Source organism: Staurois parvus, unplaced genomic scaffold (genome assembly GCF_062004578.1).
Source record: "Staurois parvus isolate SC_StPar_1 unplaced genomic scaffold, SC_StPar_1.0 ptg000023l, whole genome shotgun sequence".
Classification (NCBI taxonomy): domain Eukaryota; kingdom Metazoa; phylum Chordata; class Amphibia; order Anura; family Ranidae; genus Staurois; species Staurois parvus.
In genome coordinates this window covers 1,750,707-1,777,817 of record NW_028317819.1, presented here as the reverse complement: position 1 = coordinate 1,777,817, position 27,111 = coordinate 1,750,707, and the positions used below count along the sequence as shown (strand labels likewise).

General features: G+C 40.8%; 1 protein-coding gene across 2 annotated transcripts in view; it reads left to right on the top strand.

The window, feature by feature from the left end:
* Window positions 1-26,781, top strand: part of AGAP2 (ArfGAP with GTPase domain, ankyrin repeat and PH domain 2) — a 296,663-nt gene extending 269,882 nt beyond the window's left edge. For both annotated transcript variants that reach the window (XM_089692703.1, XM_089692695.1), the window contains 4 exons: window positions 119-209; window positions 3,633-3,855; window positions 8,139-8,394; window positions 18,015-26,781. In XM_089692703.1, coding sequence (XP_089548829.1) covers window positions 119-209; window positions 3,633-3,855; window positions 8,139-8,394; window positions 18,015-18,221 — 777 coding nt within the window. In that variant the 3' untranslated portion in view covers window positions 18,222-26,781. The remainder of the gene's footprint in view (window positions 1-118; window positions 210-3,632; window positions 3,856-8,138; window positions 8,395-18,014) is intronic.
* Window positions 26,782-27,111: the final 330 nt, after the last annotated feature.

Genomic DNA, 27,111 nt, shown 5'->3' with positions numbered 1-27,111 from the left:
TATAATAGTGACAAGCACTGAAAAGGTTTTAAATATCTAAAATGTAAACAGAACAGAATATGTAATACTAACATTTCACTGCTCATTTATGAACAAAAATATTTCTGTATTTTTTCAGGCTCGTTTGGACAGTCAAAGTGAAGCTGTAGCCATTCAAGCTATCCGTAATGCAAAAGGGAATAATTTCTGCGTAGACTGCAATGCACCGAGTATGTATTATTCTGTTTATCATTAAACACAGGACATAGCAAGACACCACTCCGGTTTAGTTCAACATATGCTATTAACGAGACCTAATCCTAGACAAATTATTTGCTCACCCCTGGTTGCTGGTTCACTTGATGTTATACTGACTCTTTTGCTACAGTACTTTGTCTGCAATTCCCAAAACAAGTATACAGGCCATGCATTTTTATTCTGGGTCAAGGACTCAAAGTGCTGAAGGGCAGGAGTTCAGTATAGGAGCCAAGCAATAAGTATTTATAGAGGAAGACAACAATGGTTCTTTATGGTTCTTTCAGTGCTTGTTTTCTTTGAAACACTGGCCCAAAAATATTCATGTATTATTTTACATAGGTAACAATTGTTTATGAGGCTTTGAATATTAAGGCCCCTTATATGGAGTAGACTCCGTTTTGTTCAGCAGGAGATCTATCTATTGATCCCCTACTGATCAGAGCAGAGCAGACGAATGACAGGTCTGTCTCTAAGCAGTTTATGCAGCGCTATCTAAGAGCATCTGGGTGTGTAAACAGACTTTGCTGTCTTTTTACACCCTCCTATCCGATCAACATAGACATAAGAGGATGGATCCCCTTCAATTTTGTTTATCAGACTATGTCAGATCAAAGGTAGGTGGGTGTAGGCAGATCGGAGGTAGGCATTTATACTCGCCGGTCCATAGGGGTGAATGGGCTGTTCGACCAGGTCCGCCTGAAAAGCTGACAGGTGGAGCTGGTTCGACCCTTCATGTGAAAGGGGCCTAAATATGTTCAGACTGCTAAAACTGATCTAAGGTTCCCCGCAGTGGGTTACTGTTTATCACTGAACTGACTCTTAAAGGAATGTACAGGGTTTCCCCTGTGCCCCTGCCCTGATATGGTATTTATGGTTATGCAGAGTTTCAGGTAGTATACACAAAGCCATGTGAGTACAGAGAAGATGTGTAATATGTAACATGTGCTACATATTTTTTACATGGCAGAAATACATGTTTATTGTCCTGAGTTTTCATGCTAATGCAAACTCTATTACATAATTTTGTGACACTTCTAGGTGGCATTATTGTACCATGAATTTTACAAAAGTGTAAATTCTAGCCACATATGTCTTCCAAGCATACAATCCATTGCCTGAACATGGAGAAACACCAGCACTAAAAATGTAATTGGATATTTCTGCCCAAGGGAAACTGGCATCCACAATCTTCCTTCTCCAAATGCCTTACCTTTCATGATGTTCTCACCTTACATATCCTTTGTTTTTCCTTTCTTTTCTTCTGATAGTTTCTTAACTTAAAATATCGATAATCTACTAACCTGCTGGACTTCTCAAAAAATTCATATTCACCCATAAAATCAAAAATGTCGAAAGTAGTCCAAATCCCATATACATTGTTTACACTAGTTTGCATTAAGATTTTTAATTGAACTACTTTTTGATTGTATAAATGTGTTATTCTAAAGCATAACTGACATGACTGTTGTGTCTAACCTTGGTTTTTGGCCTGGGGGGTATTGTCACTGGAAGAGAAACTAAGGGGAAATCCAACTTTTTACAGTTCACACCAGAAGAGAAGTAGAGAAGATACCTAGCAATAGGGATATGTTCTGGTTACAAGTGTTAGAGATGTGATTTTGGTTAATTCCTGTTGTAGCTCTGGCAACAAGAAGTGCAGGTAAAGCTCTGCTAATGAGGACAGCAATAGTAAAAAGGAGGCATTTGAGTCAAAGGTTTGGTGGGGGTGTGTCCTAATATTCATTTGAAAGTTTGGTTTATGGATTTACCTGGCAGATACCCATGCATAATGGATCTACCATCTGGTCCTTGTAGACATCTTCGAAGATAAATAATGGAATCACCAACCCACTATTAAAGTGGTTGTAACCATACAGTATACCGGCTGAAGTGACTAGTCTCAGAGGATGCACAGAGAATATTTTATCTACACCTCTATCTTCTCTTTAGCCTCCAAAACACACCGATCACTGTGTGATTCTCTCAGCTGCAGAAGGCAGGGGGCAGGGGGCAGGGATCTGATATCATGTACAGCATAGAGAGGAGAACTAAGAGTAATTTGAGATCTGATGGGAGGGAATGGACACCCCCCCATGCACAGTCTCATATGGAAACATACACAGCTGAGACTGTCAATCATCTGCTATGTGCTGGAGGAGGTGGGGATTGTTTGGGGTATAGTTAGACTTTTAGTAGTGACTCGTGCAGATAGCAAAGGGAGTTGATAACAAATGGGAACCACTATGTGCTTTGGATTGAGGCTAGTACAAACTATAGAGGGATATGCTTTGTTCTTTTTGCATTTCAGAGGCTTCCAACCACTTTAAGTGTCCAGCATGGTCTTTATTTGACCTAGCAGTAAAATCAAATCAAAGTCAGATCAAAGCATGGATTACTTTCAGGACTATTAGTGTATGTAACATGTGAAACATAAGAAATTTATATTTCTCATATAAGCCAGTGGTTTGTCAGCAACCCAGCACCATTTACATTCGTGATCACTGTGATGGCCAAAGTATAATGGCAAATGTAATCAATACTCTGATTGGCTAATGACATTATGATCAAAGGCACTGTGTGTGCCGTTGTTAAAATGACACTCCAGAACATCGTGGTCACCCTTCCACCATTTAAATACATATGGCGGTAGTAAAGTGGCTACAGGATTAGTGTAAGCCACATTAAAAGACCCTCTCCCTACTGAACGATGTTGTTAAATTGTTATTTTCTGCATTGGTACATGTCCTAAATGGCGGTACCCAGCTAGCCGTGCCTTTTTTAAAAAAAATGCAAATTAGTCTTAAAAAAAGGCAGAAAAATGTTTAGGGTTTGTGGACTTCCTGCTGGGTTTGCTGAACCTCTCGCAAGACAAATATTGCCTCATTCTCTCATTCTTAGCATCTGAGCCGTGTACCCTCATGCAAAGACTGGCCATAGACAAGTCATTTTCTTTTGCTCAACTAGTTGATTAAAAAAAAGAAATTGATTTTATTCCCCCATCCACACTTTTGATGCAGATGGGGAAATCATTTCCACTGAGATATTGTATTCTGACAGTAGGGAGAATTACATAAACTTGTTAGCACCGCCTGTTGTAACTGGCAGCGCTGATCAAAATAAATTTTTCAGTCAGGTTGTACACAAGTCAGTCTATAGATCTACCTGGGTATAACCAGCCTGCCCATACCTGAATTGAAATTCAGCCATCCCCTACTGAACTGGCTATATTTTGATCCATGTATGGCTGGCTTAATGCTTTGCCTCGAGTTTCTGTTCATGTCTGCCTATTGACCAAATTGTCTAGTTCAATAATGCTAAAAATTAGTGAGTGGAATGGAGAAAGCTTTCAATCACAAAGTAGTGATGTCTTTTCTACAACTTTTTGTGTCCACTAGATCCTACTTGGGCCAGCTTGAATCTAGGTGCCCTCATTTGCATTGAATGTTCAGGAATACATCGAAATCTTGGAACACATTTGTCGCGAGTCCGCTCATTGGACCTTGATGACTGGCCCCTTGAGCTGACTCTTGTCCTAACATATATTGGAAATGCAATGACTAACAGCATCTGGGAGATGACAACTCAAGGTCGGACTAAGCCACATCCTGACTCTTCCAGGTAATGCATGTGTCCTGCTTATTCTTCTCATTATGTAGTAATTTTGTCTGTGTTTTTTACATTTTTAGTGGAAGTAAATACTTTTTAGTAAAACTTTATGCTGAAGGTATAGACAAGAATCCATTCCTGAACAAGCTTTAAGTGGTTGCCAGTCCCTGTGAAGAATATAACATATTGGAGCATTAATAAAAATTTGCTCAAAATTCCATCTTCTATAAGCATACTTTTATTTGATCTTTTTTTAAAGTGATTTGTATGATGTATTCAGTTGTCATATATGCAGTAGGTATCAAATAAAATGTTTTCTCTGTATGACAACCATATAAAAGCAATTCAAAATATGTAACTAACTACCTCTAGTTAATGCAAAGGTATGCATTTACTAAGAAAGTTTTCATGTAATTTCAAATTGTATGAATAAAGAAAAAAAACAACATATGCACCAATAATTGGATATTTCCACATGTTTGAACTTATTAAAAAATGTTGGATACAAATACACTGAACTACTAACTTTCTGTTTGAGCTGACAAATCAGTAACTTTGCTGTACCAGAAAAACAGTGTCGCAGTCTTGCCCAGTGCTATTTTTATGGGATATAGAACACCTCCTGTCCTCATCTCCATGACATAAGGGGAGATGTTCTGTAGTCCAAAAGGGGGAAATAGCACTATAACACTGATTGATATTTCAGTGTTACAAAGTCAGAGAGTACAGGTTAGGTGTTTACTGAATTTCTGGCAAGATCGACAGGTATTGTTCTGTATTTGCTGTATTTTAAAGGGATCAAACATGGGTAAATACAGTGACGTGAAAAAGTATTCATGCATCTTGAAATTTTCCACATTTTGTCATGTTACAACCAAAAATGTAAATGTATTTTATTGGGATTTTATGTGATAGACCAATACAAAGTGGCACATAATTGTGAAGTGGCAGGAAAATGATAAATGGTCTTCAAAATTTTTTACAAATAAATATTTGAAAAGTGTGGTGTGCATTTGTATTCAGCCCCCCTGAGTCAATACTTTGTAGAACCACCTTTCATTGCAATTACAGCTGCAAGTCTTTTTGGGTATGTCTCTACCAGCTTTCCACATCTAGAAAGTAAAATTTTTGCCCATTCTTCTTTGCAAAATAGCTCAAGCTCTGTCAGATTGGATGGAGAGCATCTGTGAACAGCAATTTTCAAGTCTTGCCCTAGATTCTCAATTGGATTTAGGTCTGGACTTTGACTGGGTCATTCTAACACATGAATTTGCTTTGATCTAAACCATTCCATTGTAGCTCTGGCTGTATGTTTAGGGTCTTTGTCCTGATGGAAGGTGAACCTCTGCCCCAGTCTCAAATCTTTTGCAGACTCTAACAGGTTTTCTTCCAAGATTGCCATGTATTTGGCTCCATCCCTCTTCCCATCTGACCAGCTTCCCTGTACCTGCTGAAGAAATCCATCCCCACAACATGATGCTGCCACCATCATGTTTCACGGTGGGGATGGTGTGTTTAGGGTGATGTGCAGTATTAGCTTTCAGCCACACATAGTGTTTTGCTTTTAGGCCAAAAAGGTCAATTTTGGTCTCAACTGACCAGAACACCTTCTTCCCCATGTTTGCTGTGTCCCCCACATGGCTTCTCGCAAACTGCAAACTGGACTTCTTATGGCTCTCAACAATGGCTTTCTTCTTGCCACTCTTCCATAAAGGCCAGATTTGTAGAGTACACGACTAATAGTCCTGTGGACAGATTCTTCCACCTGAGCTGTGGATCTCTACAGCTTCTCCAGAGTTACCATGGGCCTCTTGGCTGCTTCTCTGATAAATGCTCTCCTTGTCCGGACTGTCAGCTTAGGTGGATGGAAGGAGAGGAAGGTAAAACTTGAGGATGCAGGGATCATAAATGAAGTAAACAAGATGTGAAGTAGGATAGTGAATGGTAATCCAGCCAAGGCTGCCAGACAGAGAGAAATTGGTCATGTTTGTCTTCCAGTATGGCCATTAGCTTTTCGTTAATTAAAGATAAAATAATTTCTTTACACAAGAAAGGTGAAGGCTACAAGAAGATTGGCAAAGCTTTACTTATCAGTCAGAATACTGTAGAAAAAGTGATACAAAAATTTAACACAGATGGAACTGCAACCATCTCACAGAGATGTCCAGGCCATCCATTGAAGTTAACACTTTGACAGGAACATCTGCTGATGAGAAGGGTTGAAGAAAATCGCCACGCAAGTTCACTGCAGTTAGCTAAAGAAGTAGAAAGTGAAACTGGGGTGATTGTTTCCCATGACACAATGCGGCGTACGATGCAAAGGAATGGCATGCATGGGTGTCGTCTACGAAGGAAGCTTCTCCTATAGCCCCTTCACAAGAAAGCCGACCTAGAATTTGTCAGGGCCCATGCTGAAAAAGATGAAGACTATTGAAACTCTGTACTCTGGAGTGATGAGACCAAGATAAATGTTTTTGGAACTGATAGCTTCAAAACTGTATGGCGTTGCAAAGGTGAGGAGTACAAATAAAAATGCATGGTGCCTAGAGTGAAACAGGTGGCAGTGTCCTTCTGTGGGGCTGCATGAGTGCTGCTCGTGTGAGGGAGCTGCATTTCATTGATTGTATCGTGAATTCACAGATGTACTGCTCTATATTGAAAAAGAAGATGCTACCATCACTCCGTGCCCTTGGTCGTCGTGCACTTTTTCAACATGACAATGATTCAAACCAAACATCTAAGACCACTGTTGCATTTCTGAAGAGGAACAGGGTGAAAGTGATTCAGTGGCCAAGTATGTCTCCTGATCTGAACCCAATTGAACACCTATGGGGTATTCTGAAGAGACAAGTTGAGCATCACTCTCCATCTAGCATCCAGGCTCTAAAAGAGATCGTTCTTGAAGAAAGATGTTGCAATATGTCACCAACTTGTTCATTGCATGCCTTACAAATCATGGAGGTCATACAAACTACTAGATGTAGTAGTTTTTGTTGTGGGGTGTATTTATTTTTGCATCAACTAATTTGAGTAAAACTGAAGATTTTGTAATTTTGTCAAAATTTTGGAAATTGTTCTTGTGTTCATTGAAATATTGATTAAAATCTTACTTTTCAAAAGGTTGTGTAGTCATCTATGCTGAGCAGTGTGTATATGAAACAAAACTATGTGCTCCTCATGGGGGTTTAAAATGATCTCACCAAATATTAGATTTTTAGATTCAAATATTCAGTCTCCTCTGTGGGTTGATCTGGCTCAAACCTTTCCAACGCAAGACTCCAAATCATATAAATAATAATCAAACTTGTATTTCCCCTACCAGAGACAAATTAATACAGTTTAAGATCTCACATATGTCATACTTAACACTGGCCAGGCTCCATAGAATTTTTCCTGGAACAACATCTGACTGCTGGCGCTGTGGTTTGGACAAGGCAGATTACTATTGCAGTTTTTGGCACTGTTCCCACATCTCCACCTTTTGGGGGACGTTATGGAATTTATTCACTCTTTGACTACCATCTCTATTCCCCAGATGGTGGATGTGTGCCTCGTGGGCCTAGTAAATTCATTGGCACATACTGGGCAGTTAGGACACTTCTTGGTCTATTACCCTTCTATGCCAGAAAAGCCATTGTGTTGCAATGGAAAAGGGTCCAAGCTCCATCATTAAACTTTTGGAATACGTTGGTGAATTCTGTGGTGCCCTATTACAAACTGACGTATATATATAGCTGATGTCCGAGGAACTTTACTAAAATTTGGGATGTGTGGTTAGAATCCTCCTCAACAGTGGCAACTGATTTCAGGTAACTGAACTAACTGTGGTCAAGCTGTTTTCCATTTGCTCTTTTCCTTGTGGCCCTTAGTGTAGCCGTTGTGCTCCCCAGGGGTTACTACTATCTACATTCCTTCTCGCCTCCTGTGTATGCCAAGATGTATAATTCCTTCTAAGTGATACAGATCTCAGGTTATTAGTTAGCTGGTGAGAGTGAGCTATTGTTATGTTGTTCTGTTGTTATTTTTTATGTTGTAATTATTGTTTTCTAATCTGAGCCAGGGAATGCTCAGAGGCTCTGTTTTGTACTCTTTCTTTTTGCAAAAAATTTAAATAAAGAGAATTAAAAAAAAAAAACACAACACTTGTATTTCCCCAATAAACTTTAAATGTCACTTTTTTCAGAACATTTTAGGTTTCATCATGACACCAAATTGCAACCTGGAGTATGACATGTATGTATGTATGTATGTCAAGAGATAGAATTTATTGTTTTGTGTCTTTATTTTGTGTGCAGGGAAGAGAGGGAATCATGGATCCGAGCAAAGTATGAGCAGCGTTTATTTTTGGCTCCTTTAAAAAGCCCAGGAGTTACGCTTGTCAAACAACTCTTCAGAGCAGTTCAAGAAAAGGATCTGCCCAATGTCTTACTTCTGCTGGCACACAGTAATAAGGAGCAGATCAATAGTCCAACTGGAGACCGGGACAAGCGCACAGCTCTTCATATGGCCTGTGAGCTGCCTAATGTGGTGATGACACAACTGCTAGTCTGGGTGAGATACTATGTTTCCAGAAACATTACTGTATTTCTTTTACTGGCAATTATATACTGTACATACTGTATATTAGTATTTTAATCACTGTGCATTGCTCTGCTTATTAGGCAACAAGAATAGGATATCCTGCTAATATATAAATAAAACAAAGACCATGCTACAGAAGGAATCCATGTTCTACCTACATGGCTTTATTTAAGTAACACTTGGGGTCATTTACTACTGTAAAGCTGGAGAGCGTAACTTTTCATAGAAACCAATGAACTTCCAGGTTTTATTGCCAAAGTGTAATTGAACAAACTGAAGTTAGAAGCTGATTGGCTACCATGCACAGCTGCACCAGATTCTGAGTGCATCAGTTTCAGTAAATCCCCCTCCACTGTTACCACTGGTTCTCATTTGCCAAGAAGTATTCCAAAGGCTATCCAAGGATTGTAGTGTTGGTCCTTTTGAAATACTGACAAATAAATACAGATATCCATTGGGGTGGCAGATCACTCTTCATTTAATTTTGTAATCCCTTTTTCATATATATTATATACTTTAATAAAAAGCTGATTTTGCTTAGCTTTCTGTGCCCCAGTAGGGAATACTACAGACTGATTATGTGTATCTTTTTTTTTTATTGATCACTTCTTCAGTATGATCATACATCAGTTATGTCACATCTCTGTTGTACTTCTGCCTGATTTTAAATGCATACAGGCTTCTACGTGATCATTTATAATAATCTCTGATAACCTGCAATCAGACCTCAAGCCCCATAATTATAGCATCAACTGTGCTGACCCAGTCAGTGGCAGAATCTATACCATTTATATTGCGGCCCATCAATATATTAAGAATGTTGGGTATACAACAATAATGTTAAAGGTAAGGCATATTGGTTAGCAGTTAGTATTGCTACAGTGATAAGCATACCTTATCAGTGTAATTTATTATTTGGAAACCATTTTTCATAAATGCACTCTATAACCAGACGTTTCTGGACACCTGACTATGGTCCACTATATGACCTAAAGTGTGTGGACAACACTCCAAGACTATTTAGACAGCTGTGCACTTTCAACCCTGTGGCAACAGTTTGGGGAGGGACTTTCACTGCTCCAGCATGGCTGTGCCCCTATGCACCAAGCCAGGTTCATTCCCTTATCTACACACTCAATGTGGATAGGGGAATCACATGTTTTTATGAGTTTGATGGGGAGGCACTTGAATGGCCTGCACAAAGCTTTGATCTCAATCCTACTAAACTAATTTGAAATTAAATGGAACTGAAACCATGAGTTAGATCTTCTTGTCCTGACTTTGCAGACACACTGATAATCTTGTGGAAAGCCTTCCCAGAAGAATGAAGACTGTTATAGCTGTGTAGTGCTTACCCTAGGAAGAGCTGCTTGGTATGATGGGTTCTCAGTTCTTTTCCACAATTCTGAGAACTGCCTTAGGCTGGCCATACATTATACAATTATCTTCCAATTTTCTGCCCAATTTCCTTTAGATTTACCTTCAATTGTGTAGTGCAAGGGCCTGCCTAATTGGATACAACTGAAAGTGTTGTTTAGGTTTGTCCTCCTATTATATTGGTTTTTGGTAAATCTAAACCAAAAATCTCCAGATAATTGTATAATGTATGGCCAGCCTTAGTCTTTTTGACACGCCTGGTTAGATAATGAGATGCTGCAAACACCTGTGAGCTCTGTTAGTAGTATACTAGCCACAACTGTAGTGGCATTTATGTTATAGACACCAGGCTATGTAGTAGTAAATAAAATAAGTATATTATCAATAAAATTAATGGCAATGCACAAAAATCAATGGGCAGGTAAAGGTGTCAGTCTGAATGAAATAATCTGATATAATTACTAGGCTAATAAGGCAACTAAACCAAATTTACCATGGTATTAAGCAGAATTTACCTAGTATAAGCAACACTGGTAAAGAACAGAACAAATTATCAAGGGTATAAACAAGAGAACAGCATAAACAGTAATTAAATAGTCCCACGATACCCCTATGCAATAACTGGTGAAGAAAAAAAGAAAGGTGTCCTAGAGTGCAGTCTGTATATATGCCCCCGGTTGTAGGTACTGTATATGTATAAATCCTAAAAGTGATACCTCTGCGAGGTAGTTACATTACCTGGTGCCTGATTTACAACTTCAGCCAGCTAACAGTGGGGACTAATCTGTATGATAGTGCACTTAAGTACCATTTAAATCTGCGTGCAGTGTTTACAGTTCCTAGTAGAGAATTGTCCCCTTTCCTGATCTGCTAGCAGCAGCAATATTCACTTACAGCAATGGCTCACCAGTCCTGGCAACACAGTGAACCTGGTGCTTGTCTCTTGTCTGTCTGCAGTCCCTTTGACTCTGCTCTCAGGGCACTTCGGTTTTCGGTAGGTCAGTCCACAGCAAGCCCAGTTCCCAGTAGCTCAGTTATCTCACTCTGGTCCTGGAGACTGGAGGCAGTCACTGAAGTCTCTGCACACACAGCACACAGGTCTCTCCCCCCTTTTACATGGGTTTTGTCTGTCTTGTAGTTTGCAGCTGCTTTCCTCCACAGAGCCACACTCCCTAAGTATTATCAATTTCCCTTTTCCACACAGTGGAACTGCTGCCACTGCAGACACTCTGGGTGTGGGGGGAGAGGAAGTGGACCCATCCCTTCTCCTGTCCTGTCTTCTCCAGTTGGCCAAGGACCAGGCTACAGCTTTACAGCTGGAAAGGAGGGCAAGGGGGGAACTCCATATTAGTGTCCACGGTTTTCTTGTTCAGTCTGAGTCTATTGACATTTTCGGAAGCATAAGACACAAAAGAATACAGATATATTAAAACAGGAAACAAAGGAAGGTGAGGTATTACATACTAATATCCAAACAGTATTGAGTTTAAACGAGATTACAATGCATACGTGTTATGTTGACATGAGTTGCCTAAATAGGGCTAGGATGGATAACATTCAAGAGTAGGAAAAAGTAATGTGTACATAAATGAGTAAATGGTCTTCGTGCCCCTTGGCCCCTGAAGAACATATAAGAGTCGTATGGTATGGGAACACGTCTCAGAGTATAGGAAAGGGAAGATAAATATATTATGTGAAATGGTCGTATTGAAAAGGGATGCACAGAAAAAAGAGAGAAAAAAAGAACAAGTAAAGAGCAGAAGAGAAAACAGAAGGAACATAGAATGGAGTACTGGCTCCACCATGGCTACACTAGAGAGGGGTCGGCATTGCTGAAAACCCAGGAATGGAATTCAGAAGAGTGTCAGAACATGGTCCAGGGGGTCCAGATGGAAGAGAGCAGATCCTCTTTTCCCAATTCCAGTGCCAACAGGGGATCCAGGTCATGTATAGATTCCAATTCGTTAACCCATTCCCCTAGGGAAGGCACAGTAGTTGATTTCCAATGGTGTGGAATAACTGCCCTGACCCGAGCCACAAGGTGTCTCAACATATCTTGTTTCACTGATTTTATAGGTCCAGGCATCCAGGAAAGAAGGGCTATCTCTGGGGAAGGGAGAATCGATGTTGCCATCATTTTGCAGTACAGATCAAAAATATATTGCCAGAATTTCCGGATAGGGGGTCCACCAAATGTGTAGCAGAGTACCTTGTGAGTGTTGGCAACACCAGCAAGTATCTGAGACAGATGGGTTGAACCTTTGAAGGATTGATGGGCATCTGTACCATCTAGTTATCAACTTGAAACCTTTTTCCTGAGTTTTGGTAGCTGGGGATAGTGTATGAGTCAGGATGAAGCATTTTTGCCAATCTAGAAGGGAGATAATGAGCTGAAAATCTACCTCCCAGTCATGGGTATATGGGGGAAGATCAGGTGATGATACACATAGAAGAATCGAATATAGTTGGGAAACTATATGGGTGGGAGGTTCAAACTGGAGCAGGAGTGATTCAAAGGCAGTCGGCAAAATAAGAATCTCATAAACAGAGGAAAATGAATGAACATAACATACTACTTGTCTCTGTAACCAGGGAAATGAAGTTGGAGGGAGGAACTCGCCTGGGGTCGTCGACATCAAGGATGGGTCCGATCAAAGGACTTGGGTTAATCTCCTATGGTCTTGTTTGTTCCAAGTTCCGAAGCTGGTGGCAGAGAGGGCCGGGGGGGGGAAAGCTGGGGTCCCAAAGAACAAGGTCATGGGACCCTTATACTTGCAGAGGCTGTACGTAGACATCCCATGCTCCCATACACGAAGGGTATGTTTAGTTAAATCAGTAAGAGTCAAAAAGTTGGGGCGGCATGAACGTGGAGTCCAAGGTAATGCCTGGAGATTAATAGGGCACATATGTTGTTCTAAATGCACCCACAGCTTAGAGGAGTAGTTATGGAACCAATCTAGGATTCGAATAAGGACGGCCGCTTTGTGGTATAGAGAGATGTCAGGGGCTCCCACTCCACCTTTAATTTTTGGGAGAGAAAGGGTAGTTCAACCAATCCTAGGATGTCACGCATTCCAGAAAAAAGCGGAAAAGAGGCAACGTAATTTAAAAAAAAACAAAGAGGGAAGACAGATGGGGATCATTTGAAATAGATATAAGAAGCCAGGAAGAACATCCATCTTCAGAGTGTTTACCCAATCAGGACAGGCTATTGGAAACATAAGATAATAAGTCCGCCTGAGTCCAGTTGAGAAGGGGTACAAAATTTATCGAATAGAGTTGAGACAGTTCTGTGGGTATGTGAATGCCTAAATAGAGGTGGAACTGGTTTTGAAGGGGATCCTCTGAAGCTAAAGAAATGTTCAGCAGTTATGATTTGGTATAATGCACTCTGAAGTTACTAATCCGGCTGAATTTATGGAATTCTTGTAGTATAGAGGGTAGGGAGATGTGTGGTCGTGTCACAAGCAGGTGTAGGTCATCAGAGAAAAGGGCTAATTTGGACTGCAAAGGGCCCACCAACATTCCACTGATATTGGATCTGATATGGCTTCTGCCAGATGTTCCATAGTAAGGATGTAGAGGAGAGGGGGCAGTGGGCGCCAGGAGCGGACTGACCATTTGGAAACTCGGGCACTGCCCGAGGGCCCGGGGTCAGTAGGGGCCCCCATGAGATGTTCCTGGTACATTTTTCATAGGCCTTTTGAGTTTGGGCAAGGACACAGGGGCTCCATGATCCCCTATTGTCCGGGGGCCCCATGAGTTGTCAGTCCACCCCTGCTGGGCACCCTTGTCGGGTGCCATTCTGGATAGGGAATATCTGGAGATAGAGAGCTGTTGATCTTACTTTTGGCAGACGGAGAAGAATACAAGGATAATATTCTGGCTAACATGTGAGGGCCTAACCCTATTTGTTGTAACGTCAATCGAAGGAATTGCCAGTCAACATGATCAAATGCCTTTTCAGCATCAATCGCCAAAAGCCACATAACGATATCGTGGATACGGGTGTAGTCCGTCAAGAGAAGTGTTTTTAACGTGGTGCCTCTAGCCTCTCGTCCGGTTACACAGTCCACTTGATCTAAATGTATAAAGTCAAGCAGGAGTGGCTGTAATATATTCATTAACACTTTGGCAAAAATCTTTAGGTCTACCACAATCAGAGATATGGACCTGTAGTTAGTACACAAAGAAGAATTTTTGTCCGGTTTCGGAAGCAGGGTGATATCGGCTTCGAGGGTTTGCGTAGGGAAAGCAAAGTCTTTGGATAGGGAATTGAAGACTTTCATCAGAAAAGGTGTGAGGATGGACGAGAACATTTAAAAAAATTTAGGTGTAAAGTCGTCGGGACCCGGGCTCTTGCCTGATGGAATAGCAGCAATGGCCTTTGCCACTTCTTCCGAGAGGTCCGACTCAAGCACCTCGTTAGTGTTAGCAGTTAAGGTAGGAAGGGCAGTTTTCGAAATGTAGGACTGCTTTTCATCTTCCGGGGGGATGTTGGGGTCTAATGGGGTGGGAGGTGGGATGTTATAAAGAGATTGATAGTAATTTTTAAAAACATCCGCAATATCAGAAGGCTTGAGAGCCCTTACCCATTGGGCCCTTGAATATTGGAAATAAAGGTGGATGCACGCTTCGGATGGAGAGAACGAGCCAATGATTACCCACATTTATCTTTGAATTTATAGTGGTGGAGGGCTATTTTATCCACAAGTACGAGCAGAATCTTCCTATAGTTCTCAGAATTGAGACCGGGCTAATGCCACTTCTGTGAGGGCTTATGGTGTTGGAGATTTTTTGTGTGCTGTTTCCAGAAGTCGGAGTTTCTGCACTGCAGCAGTGATAGAGGAAGAACACTCTCTCTTCAAACGTGAACCCAGTTGAATGAAAGTTCCACGCAAGACTGATTTTTAAGCCTCCCACTGACAGGAGTGAGAGGTAGTGTTGGTAGTATGATCTAGCATAAAATTAGAAATGGTCTCAGAGATGTGAGCCACACAATCTGCATTCGTCAAGAATGAGTCATTTAATCGCCAGGTCCACTCTTTCATCGGGATTGAGGGCAGCAAGATGGTCAGGTAGATCGGGGAATGGTCAGACCACACCCTGTTGTCTGTGTCACATTCTTGTGACCAATCCAGGCAGCCACGATCCACCAGGAAATAGTCGATACGACTATAAGATAGGTGGACTGGGGAAAGATAGGTGTAGTTTCGAGTTTTAGTATGCAGGACCCTCCACACGCTGACCAAACTCATATCGTAGAATGCACGCTTTAGAGCCCGTAGTCTAGAAAAGAAGATGGATGATCTCGACGTGCAGAAGTCTAGGAGTGGGTCTAGGGTGAGATTGAAGTCCCATTCCAAAATAAGTCTCCCTTCCGGAAAGCCAAATAGCGCCTTCAGAAAGCCGAGCATAGTTGGGACATTAGGGAGATACAAATTGGCAGTTGTGTATTTAGTGCCCCAAAGAAAACATTTTACAAAAAGATAGCTCCCTTGTGGGTCAGATAGGTGATCTAAGAGCTCAATGGGGAGCGTTTTTTGAATTGAAATTGAGGCACCTTTGTTTTTTTTGGCCAGGGTTAGTGCTGTGGAACCATCTATTAAAGTACCTGTTGGAGAAAGAAGGGGCAGATCCAGTTTGAAAATGTGTCTCCTGTAACAGGAGCACGTGGACCCATTGTTTATCCATTTGGTATAGTATATGTCAAAGTTTAGAGGTAATATTTAGACCATTGACATTATAGGAGCAAAATTTGAGCTTCAGTTGGGAAACCAGGGTGTGTGCCATGGCGGAGCGAGGGATAAAACTGCTAAAAAAAAAGAGAATAAATAGAGGGAGAAAGGAGAAGGGGAAATAAAATGGAAAGAAAAGGGAGAAAAAAAGAGGGGAAAGGGGGAACAAAGGAGGGAGACTAGGAGAAACAAAGAGAGAAAAAAAGGGAAAACAAACTATGAAGGAATAGAGGAATATGGGTGAAAACAGAGGAAAATAGCTAGAGAAAAGTGGACACTTGTCGGAGATGTCACAAGGGTATCTAAAGCGCCTGCAATACAGTACACAGTGTTAAATATCACAAAGCGGGCACAACTGTGCCTATCCTATGGAGGAGGAGAGGTCAAGTCTGGACAGGTCTGAGATATGTTCCCAAGGCCACGGGCATAGATATTGTAAACTGCATAATACCCATAGTAAACTACATTGTCATAGAATGAGGATAAAGTACACATGTAAGGCACTAGGTGTCAAGCCACAGAAGAACAAAACATGAGTGAACATAAAACAGTACTGGGAGACATAACATGATGAGTAAGAGCCCTGTGGGTGGCCTTCCAGCTATGGAAGACAGGGCCTTAGGGTAGGACAGCAACAAAAAGGAAAAGATAGCACTCATGGATGTCCCCAGTCAGGTCCCTCCCAGTGACCCCCTCCATAGGTATGAAGCTGTAGGCGATGTTAATAGGTCCGGTGATAAAGCCTAGTAGTTGGGGGGGTGGGCCCAAGAAGACCCCATTGTAGAAATTGCAGAGGGTGGCACCAAAGGTCAGGGGCCGAGTGGGAACAATACCAACAGAATAAACATTACTATACGCAAAGGCCTCTCAATGCCCTGGCCAAATGAACCTTATGATGAAGGGCGTGTGAGGAGCTAACACTCAACACAAACAGGTAGTTCAAGTTGAGAAGGATACTAGGTATAGAGATGGTTTGCACAGCTCACTGCAAATATGTAACTCAGTCCTCGGGCGATCCAGGTCAAGAAGATGCAACTTCAGCGGAGCGAGATCTCGAGTGCATGCGGCATTGTGGAACATGGGCTGATCCAGGGAGACAGCGTCGATCGTCTGGAGGGTCCAGCCAGTTGGGAATGTCCACAGGATCTTGCTCAAGAAACAGGAAAAAGTCAGGTAGTTGGTCTGGGTCTGATAGCATAAATTTACGGTCTCCACGGGTAACCCAAATGCTGAATGGGTGACCCCAGGTATAGGTACCTCCAGCTTGGCGGATAAGATCCAACAAGGGTCTGACCACTCGTCTCATGTATAGAGTGTGTCTGGATAGGTCAGGGTAAAGATGAATTGAGGTGCTATCAAAATCCACCGCACCCGAACACCAATCCTTGCACATAATGTCCTCATTCAAGGTATAATAATGTACTCGGCATAGGACATCTCTCGGACAGTCCAAACGGTTATTATTGGGTCCCCCCACTCTGTGGACCCTATCCAGTTCTATGGGCGATATTGCGTCTCTGCCCAGTACCTGGTTAAGGATGGTGATGATGGTAGGCTTCAAGTCTGATCCCGTAATGTTATTTTCACAGTGCTCAATGCGGAGCTGATGTTGGCTGAGGTGCAAGGTGGAGGCCGTTTCCAGGGCCCGAATCCGTGAGGCGTGATTTTCTTGGGTGATAGTGAGGGCCAAGATGGCAGAGTTGGAGGCTGATATTTGCTGTTTTAAAGTATCTAGTTCTCAGTGGAGAGAGGATTCTAGTTTAGATGCCCAGGAGTCAAAATCAGAACGAAAGGCTGAAAGGAGGGCCACGGTCTCTGAGCCAGTCGACTCCCCCGTGGCCGATCATAGGGGCAGAGAGGAGCCACCACATTGGGACACATGCAGAGACTGGATGGGGTCCCTAGCTATAGTAGGCGCCTTGGGTTGAGTGACTGATAAGACTGGGGTTGTGTCTCGGCCAGCCGAGGCAGGTGTGGAGGTTGACGAGGTAGGCCTGGGTTTTGGAAGAGCCTGTGGGGAGCAAATAATGCTGGATTGGAGCTCTGTTGTGGCTCAGTAGGATCCGCTGGATGAGAGCTATGTGCCGACATGAGGATGATGGGTGTAGAGTCAGCATAGAAAGCCTGTATGGGTCGGGAGGGCACAGAGCTCAGCAGGACACGCCTTCAGCCTTCCATCATTGTCCATTCCCCCCTTTCCATGGTCGTCTACACCCCCCAATGCCCACGGTTTTCAAGTGGGATATCTCATATAAGTGTGATGTTCAGGTGTCCACAAACATTTGGCTATATGGGGTATGTACAAAATATTCAGAATACTGAAAATATTTAATTCTTATAAATGCTATCTTTATACTTGATATAATTTGTATGCTACCGTATTTTTAGCAGTGCTGTGGTCTCAATGCAGTGATTTCCACATGGTTGTCACAAAATACATTATATTCCATTAATATATCTTCTTTCTGTTTGCAGTATGGCGTTGACGTGAAGGCCAAGGACACTAATGGTCACACGGCGCTCTTTTATGCTAGAAAGTCTGGAAATCAAGAGTGTGTGGACATTCTACTTCAACATGGATGCCCTAATGAGCCCTCAAGTTCTATGAGTACCCCAATTCAGAGAAGGAAAAGCAGCTGTTCTAGCATTTTAAGAACTGATTCCCGGACTGCCCTCGTATAGCCAGCCACACTGGCATGAAGAAAGCTGGCTTCAAATCAGTGACTTTGTAGCCAGTCAAAAACTTGTCTGGTTGCTCTTCCGTGCCAATGTATGAAAAAAGCAAGAATTTATCTGTATATAGGGATGGGATATGTATATTTTGGAGTAAGTAACAGAAGAAATGCCAGCCATCTTAATAATATTCCCATATTGTAATGTTTTGAGCTTTTTTTGCCCTTCTCGCTGTAATCCAGCATAGTAGTATTTAATGCCTTAATTCTTTCACTAGTGAAAGAACCATCAATTTGAACACTCCCTTCTGTCAATGTTTACAGCAGGATAATGTCATCTAAGCACATGCAACCCCGCTTATATTTCTTGCCACATCCTATGATCAAGTTGAATGCTTACATCGATTTCCAATTACTGTTTGGCTCATAAAATGTATTAACAGGGTCAGCTAGTTACTGGAGCAGGATCTTGTGCCATCCATTAAGAACAACTACAATATGGAACACCGTAAGCTCACATACAGTTTATAGTGTTACAGGCTTGTAGGGTTTTCTAAAGTTGTTCTACTCTTTACTGAGCTCTACACATACCGTTCTTTGCAGTAGGATTACAATAGGCACCACAAAAATTACACATTTAGGTTAACAAAAACATAGCATGTTCTGCTATGCTTGATGGAAGTATTATGTTGATGTTGATGGCTGTAGACAGAGCCCATTGCATAGAGCAATATTTTTTGTTTGAAACACTAGAAAGTTCAAAACCATTTGCATGCATGAAAAAGAAACATAATTTGTATTATTTGAAAAGCTGATACTTTCACAACCCCTTCTTAAAACATCACAGTTATACTTTAAATTCCAACTGAACATTCAATTTTAATCAGCTAGAGGCATTCCAGAAGCATCAAAGCATAAGATGTTCAAAGTCTTACAGTTCATTTTCATTGGAAAGCAGCCTCAGCCTGAACAGAAAATCCTGTCCTCTGTGAGCATGCTCCAAAAAAGAACTCTTATGCTTTGCATGGAAGCAGTGGTAAGTCTGCAAATGTTCGACACACTCCCTGCTGAGTCTGTGTTAGAGCTCTCCATTTAGCAAAGCTCATACTCCCTGCTTATTAGAGAGTTCTAGTTCTGATTTAACAAGAGACTGCTGTTTCCACCCACTGCTTCTGAGGCTATGACTGTTTTCTAAAATAATAAACTGTAATACTTTACACACCTTTTGTGTTGGTGCCCCTGAGTTAGATTTAGATGGTTTAAACTAAATTTTCACTTGAGCTTTGATATGACATTCTTTGGGCCAGGAAAGCAAGTAGGTTTTGACAGAGCTTGGTTTCTAGGTTGTTGTAATTAAATGGAAAAGAGCTGAAGAGGAGCCTGATAACATTATAAATATATTTGCACATGTGTTTTGTGTACATATCTAGATAAAGAGGATATTTGTATGTTTTATATGTATATAATGTGGCTAAAAGATGCTAGCTTGTGTACTGAATGTTGGCTAGTGCTACTACATGGGCCTGTGCTACATTCTGGTACTTGACCTCCAGCTCTCTTCTGTTTAGTGCAGTTCTGTGTACTGAAGTTTTGCTTTGTACTAGCAAGCTGCACAAAGTACACATTGCTTAATTATTATGTTGATATCTAGAGGTTGAATTATAATTATTTGTATCATTGCTAAGAGACTCTTCAGTACTGAATTAAGTATATAGAAATTATTACATACCTGAGCATAGTGTGTCAAATTTGTTACTTCTAAGGCTACACACCATTCTGTTTTCCTGGCCAGTTATGTTAGAGATAACTCACTAAAATGTTTAGTGCTCTGGGGCCATAAAATTTAAAATAACATTTTGTGGATTAGTCCTTGAAGCTGGTCAACACAATACCTTGAATGCATTTTCCCGTCCATTTCAGAGATGTCCCTCTCTTTTTCTTTTATCCCAGGGGTTCCCAACCTGTGGTGCATGGGCCACATGTGACCCTCAAAGCCCTCTGATGTGGCCCTTGAGCTCAAACCAGGGAAGCGCACTTCTATTATATTCTGCGGGTTTGCTGCGCTTTCTGAAAGTGCACCTAAACATTTGAATGATATAATAGAAGTCTGTGGCAACCCAGCAGGAAAGAAGCTAGTGCACTGCGCTGCACCCACATTATGGGTAAACCACAGCACATCAGTGTGAAAGCAATTTTATAGGGGGCTCAGGACAGTAAGGGCTCATCAACATTTACATTACATTTGAGGAGATGTTAATGCCCTATAGTTTGGGTGTACTTTTACCACACCCCACCAACCACTGGTGTAGCATCAGGGAGTGCAATGGTGACCCAACCCTATGCTCCTGGGGGCCCTGTGCAGCCTGTCACATTCTGTTTTACAGTTGGACAGAAGGGGCATCTTACACAGAAACCGATCCTCTCCGTTTTCTTCCTGCAACCACTAAAAGCCGACCTCTCCTCCTCTCCCTCCCGCTGGCTTTTAGTGGACGCAGGAAAAAAGGGTTAATTATGCTATTCAAAAAAATTTAAAATTAGAAATTCTGGACCATTTCATTTTATTGTGGACCATGACTGGTTACCAAATTACTTAAGTGGCCCTCACTCTTCAAAAGATTGAGTACCCCTGCTTTATCCCATCCTGTCTTTAACCCTACCTGCTGCGAGGCCTGTGGCTACTTCCTGCACCTGTATGTACATGTAGTAGAAAGCTAGCTGCTTCAGGCTTTAAGGAGTGTCCAAAATATGATACAGAAGGATGATTTTCATAAGACATTAATAGTAAGTTATAGTAAAAAGGGTACAGAGGTAACCATGATAGAAAACTCATTATCATGCAGGCTAACCATGAGAATTATTGCTCGTGTCTTGAAAGAACAACAGCATAATCTGTGTTATAATCATCCAAGTACATCAATTAAATAGCTATATTGGTGCCATATGCTTTGACCAGTCACACTGTATTGACTAATTATGTGACTCACTGAAAGATGCCGTGCACTAGCCTAGGGGGCCATTTGTTCCCCTCTCTTCCCTTGCTAGTCCTCCCTTCTACAGGCCAGCTACATGAATTCTTTCCTTTAGGGTTTATTGATTCTTAAATATAATGCAAATTATGCAGTAATTCCCAGTCTTAAGAGGAGAAGAGTAAGCAGCCTGTTGGGAGCCATGAGTTAATGGCCCTGATACTTAGCCCTGAACCAGACTTTTACTGTAGAGGGCATCTGCCACTAAAGATTTATCAATGAATAGTCACAAGATGCTGTAGTGGAGGTATACCCTTCAGCATTTTATGAATATGCCAAACTATCAGTATACAATTCTATCCCCTTACTAAAAAAGTCCACCATCTTTTTTTGGTGCTGTTGAAGCAAGTGTTGCATGCAAACGAAGTGGGTTAGGTAAATAAACAACAGAAAATGGGAACACCAGCCTATATATTAGTCACAGTTTCAGCCTGCTTTATACACTTTTTGAAAGATGCTTCATGAGAGGAAATTCTGACCTGGCTCTATAGATAGAACAAACCTTACAATCAATGATAAATGCAGCCTAAAGATGACCAAATATGGTAATTTGCTGTTTGGTGTCAAAGTACTCTAGTTGGCCCTCATCTTGTGTTTGAGTTCTGAATGGCTTTACAAATGTATGGCCATATATGAAAGGAAATAACAGATCCTTGCCCAGAACCTGAAGGTCTCTACAAATAGCAAGAATGCCAAATGCTCAGGCAGAAAATATTTAGAATTTGGTCTTTTTTAGAAGATCTTCTGGTATTAGCAACATTAAAAAATTAGGATGTAATGAGGAATTTAATTAGTATGTATATTTTTAAGGAAATTATACAAATATTCATCTACTTTGGGTCTAACCCCATATTTTCATTTAACATATAAGATAAGTGTCACTGTATGAAAATGACTCCAATTCCAATGGGATAAGGATCAGAAAAATTGGATTTCCAACCAATATTTTTAAGTCAACCCTTAAGCCTTCAAAACAGTGGGTGCTTTGCACTTGAATGTATGTGCAAAAAGAGTGTTGTTTTTTTAAACACGATCTAGTTTCTATGTAAGATTTTTGAAATTATATATAGTCTTTATGAATAGACAGCTGATACCCAGAAGCAGAGTAGTGAAATTTGTTTTGCCGTGCACATGGTTAACGGTATAATTTGTGACTTTTCTGGGATAGCTATTTAATTTATTGGTTTATTAGAAATCTGGGGCATTGGTTGGGTGTTTTACATTTTGCGTGCAGTATGGCAGCTTAACAATGCAATCTCTAGAAAGCATAAATATTGTTCTATGTGAAGCAGTAGTAAATGTTTGGAAGTGGGGGTGTGAAATATATACTGGAGCCCCACTGCTGGGTGTACAAATCCATTTGCTCATTTAAATGGATGACATGATTGATGACATGTTTTAGACTTTGAGCCCTTAGTTCAAGGTAGGTAGGTTTAAATCTGTTTGGCACTGTCAAAACCATATTACCTACAAGGCAACCCAGGCAGAAGCCTAGGGCTTGGTATTTTTTCCTGGGGGCTTAGCGTCAATCTTCATGCTTCTACAACAAGCAAGACAGATAGCGCAGTTATTTACAGCCTGCCTGTCATTTCACTAGGGAGGATGAACTTTTAGGTAGTTGCTGTCTGGTGGTTTGGGCTATTCCATTACAGACAATACAAATGGGGTGGGTTTCTGTTTGTGGGGCCTTCTCACGGGCTCCATTTTGCCCTAATCTTTTATTTGAAACAGTATTGGATATAGGAATATTCAAGTGTTTATTCAGTTCATTCTTACAGCATCTAATTTGATTGTTAAGGTAGAACATAGATTGCCAATACTTCTGTTGATCAAGGGTAGGGATCTTGTTTGGAATAGAACCGGGATCATATATTTGGAATGGAATGGAGATCAGTTACTTGAAAGGGGATATAGATATTTTACCACAATTTATCCATTCATTTGAAGTGCCCATGTTATGTATAAACCTTTTCTAAAGTAGTGAGGAATAATATTTGAACTATATAATTTAAAGCTGAATTCCAGTAATTCAGCCACTTTCTAAAATCTGCTGACCTAATATGACTTAAGTCCAGCAAGGTGCATTCCACCTCACAGATATATCTCTTTAATTTACATCTGAGATTTTTACTGAGCACCGGGAGTACAACTATTGCTACACTCCTGGCCCTTTGACAGTAGAGACACTGTTTTCTCACACAGCAACAGCTCTACCAGCCCCTTGCCTCAGCTGCCCATTAACAGAAGGCTTTGTATTTTGTGAATGGGTTCACATAATACAAGGTACTCTGCGATTGGGCAGGAGGAGGGTAGGGGCAGGCAAAGTGGCTGAATACGACTCTGAAGCTGCAGAAGCTCAGACCAGGAGTTCCAGCATCAGAGCACCAGAAGTATAGCGATAGCTATGCTCCTGGCAATTAGTAAAAATAAAAATTGTATATTTGTAAATTGTAAAAAGTCAACAAGGTGGCATGCACCTCTTCAGGCTTAACCCATTTAATACAGAAAATTTTAGAAAGTGGCTGAATTCCTGGTGTTTATCTTTAAATTACTATTACTAAATAACAATACAGAAAAGATTTCATTTCACCTTCTGTGTGCTTTTTGCAACAATTTTTGCCTAAAAGACAATAGAAAGCTTCTTTTTTATTCTATCTGGATTTTCATCCAATATTTTTTTTTAAAGTTGTTATAGGTAAATCGTGCCATCTGCTGAAAACAAAAACGAATAATACTTAGGAATTACATAGGAAGCTAAAAGCAGTCTGGCTGTTTTACCAGTAAATAGCACATGTCCACCAACCAAACATGAATTACTGCCTTTGTATGCCACCAAAATGTAAAATAAATAAAAAGAAACAAAAAATGAAAAAAAAAAAGAAATGGTTAAAAAAAATATTGGGAAAAAGTCAACATTATCGTACTTTTATATAAGTTTGCTGTTCTGCCTTCTTCACTTTCCAGTTGTAACTGTGACACTTGTAGGAGCTGTGGTTGTGCTTTCTTGAATCCATTCCTCTGTGCTGAACATATTACGTAAAAAACAAAAACTGCCTATGGGAAAACCAACACTGCCCATTTACGCTTTCACTGGAAGAAAATAGTGAACATACAGTATGGAATACTGTACATTTGGATAGCCTTAAGATTCCTAAATATTATTGAACAAAAGCAGTTATAAACATAAGGAAACATGCTGAAGGCCATAGTCATAGCTGTGTGCAGCCTACTGCAGTAGGATATGCACCCTAAAGCTCAACCACGCGTGTGTGTGTTTTCACATATACTGTATTTGGGACCTAAGGTAATGGTACAGCACATTGATCTCCTTGCTGGCACAGTGAATAGCAGTGTGTAAGAGGGAGATCCTTTCTATCTTCCCACTGAGCGATAATACTAATGCGCATTTGGTGATAAGGGTGTGTCCAGGCACATCCAGCACACCTTGTGCGCACATCTATTGCATTAATTAATATTTTCCCATTGCAAAATAATGCATCGCTTTTGACACTTTACAATATATTGTTTATGCCAGAAAGTTTAGGAACATTCAGTCCTCAACTTTCGTTTAGAGATGGACCCTTGCTTAAAGCAAACCTGTAGTGACATGAACTCTAATAACATAACCAAGCAGGTACCCCAGTCTTCTTCCAGAGCAGATTGTTTACCCCAAAAAACATACTGAAGTGTCTTTGGAAATTGGCCCATGGGCCTACCCCCTTTCCTACGTTGTTGGTCAATGAGACTGCCCATCACATTTAGCAATCAATGTCAAATTTTGTAAAGAAGGTAGGGTTGCTCAATGTACCAACTTTCTATGTGATTTTGGCATTTGAATAATAGAGCCTACAGGGGAAAAAAAGAAAATGCCTTCTGTTAGATCCCTTGAGCACCTTGGTGGAGGTCAAGGTCTTACAAGTATGCTTTATATATAATTAGTTAGTATGCTTTATAAACTTATAATGGGTCAACTACAGTATATGTTTCTCTAAAAAGTACTGACTTCACAAACTAGCCTAGGACTGATTAGTCTGTCCATTTTGTTCAAGGTAAAAAGGTAGCTGTCTCAAAGAAAATTTGTAGTGAGGCAATATGGATAGTGCATTGCTGAGCTCTCCTCCTGCAAATTCATTTTACCTGGCTGTGATATTGAACAGACAGTTTTAGTATGTTCTGAATCACAGACCCAGAACAAGTTTGCAGATCTGCAGCACTGATTTAATTCCTGGTCTACACATTTTTTGCAGTTCAATAACTAAAAAAGTGTTGAAACCATTGGATCAACATGGTAGCCCGGTACCTAGAATTTTCAGAAGGAGGCCAGCAATGGAAGCCTCCACATTTCTTTCAGTACAGGTCTCTTTTGGGACAGCATTAAATCCAACAACACACAGGTTTGAGTTCATACATTAAAGTAGTGAACTCTGGAAGCTTTGCAAAAACAGACAAGGAGAAGGAAAATAACTAGTCACCAGAATTGCCTGTGGTCTCCCTGAAGATGATTTTACCCCATTACTGATCTACAATGCCATGTCATGCTCTGTGTCAATGTGTGGAGTGGCCATCTTAGTAGAAACAGATATTTACTTTTTAATGTTGGAGCCTTCAGCAAGGAGATCTTTGAGCAGCAGAGTAGTGACATCACTAAATCTCTCTCCAGATCTGCTGCGACTAGCAGTCAGAAGCAGTATACCATTACCTTAGGCCCCTTTCACATAGGGCGGACTCTGATCAGGTTAGCAGGGGATCTGTCCACTGATCCCCTGCTAAATCAGACCATAATGGGCAGATGACATAGACACAGCCAGCTGTGCTCTATGGATGGTTTAAACAGACTTTGCCTGTTTGTTTACACCCTCCTATTTGATTTGCCAAGACGGAGGGGGGCAGATTGCCTTCTGTTTTACTAGGGGACTGGATCAGATTGGAGGAAGGATGGTGTAAAGGACACAAGTCTGTTTACACCTGCAGGACCATTGGGGGGAATGGAGGGTCTGATCAGGTCTGTCTGGAAAAACTGACAGGTTTACCTGATAGGACCCTTGTGAAAGTGGCCATAGATCTTAGCTTCAGATATACAGCTGTGAGCCTGTATGCACAGAAGTGCCTAGGAACCCTCCCATACTATATAAGTATTAATAAGTATTGCTTAGGAACAATTAACACTTCTAGAGGTTCCTGTTAACATAACAACACATTTTGATATCAATTCCATGTTAACTAGCCTGCAAGCTGCCAGCTGCTTGGGTCCTTATACTTGATTCCAGCATTTTCTCCAGTCCATTTTCTCCAGCTTATAGCTGCCATTAACTTATTGTCGACTATGATTCATTGTCAAAAGCATATTTTCTTTCAGTGGAGAGTATAATGGCCAGTATAGGCATTGCAGAAACAACGTGTCCTTTTCAAAATTTTCATGAAATTACCAGACTCAAAGAGAACAAAATAAAAGTTGTGTATGTGTTTTATTGCCAGGTTTATTTTGCAGATACAAGATGATGTAATATAAGATTTATAAAATAAAGTGTTAAACTGTTCACTGTATTTTTGTTTTGTTTTATTCTTAACATGGAAAAGTCAGGGCTCAGCCGTATTCCTTGGCCATTGTTGACTCATGTAGCCATAACCTATTCCTTTTCTGATTCCTATGCTCTGCTACTTAAGGTAAAGTATACCATACCAGGAAATATACTTTTATTAACCAACCTTGTGGCAGCAGATCAGTGATTTTTTTATATTTATTTACACCAGATAACAAGCTGCAAATATTTTCAGGCCAGAAAAATAATATTACACTTGAAATAAAATACTTGACAGGACAAGGTATCAAAGGTGAAAATGACAAACTTCTCCCCTCTCCCAGCTGGTGTAGGG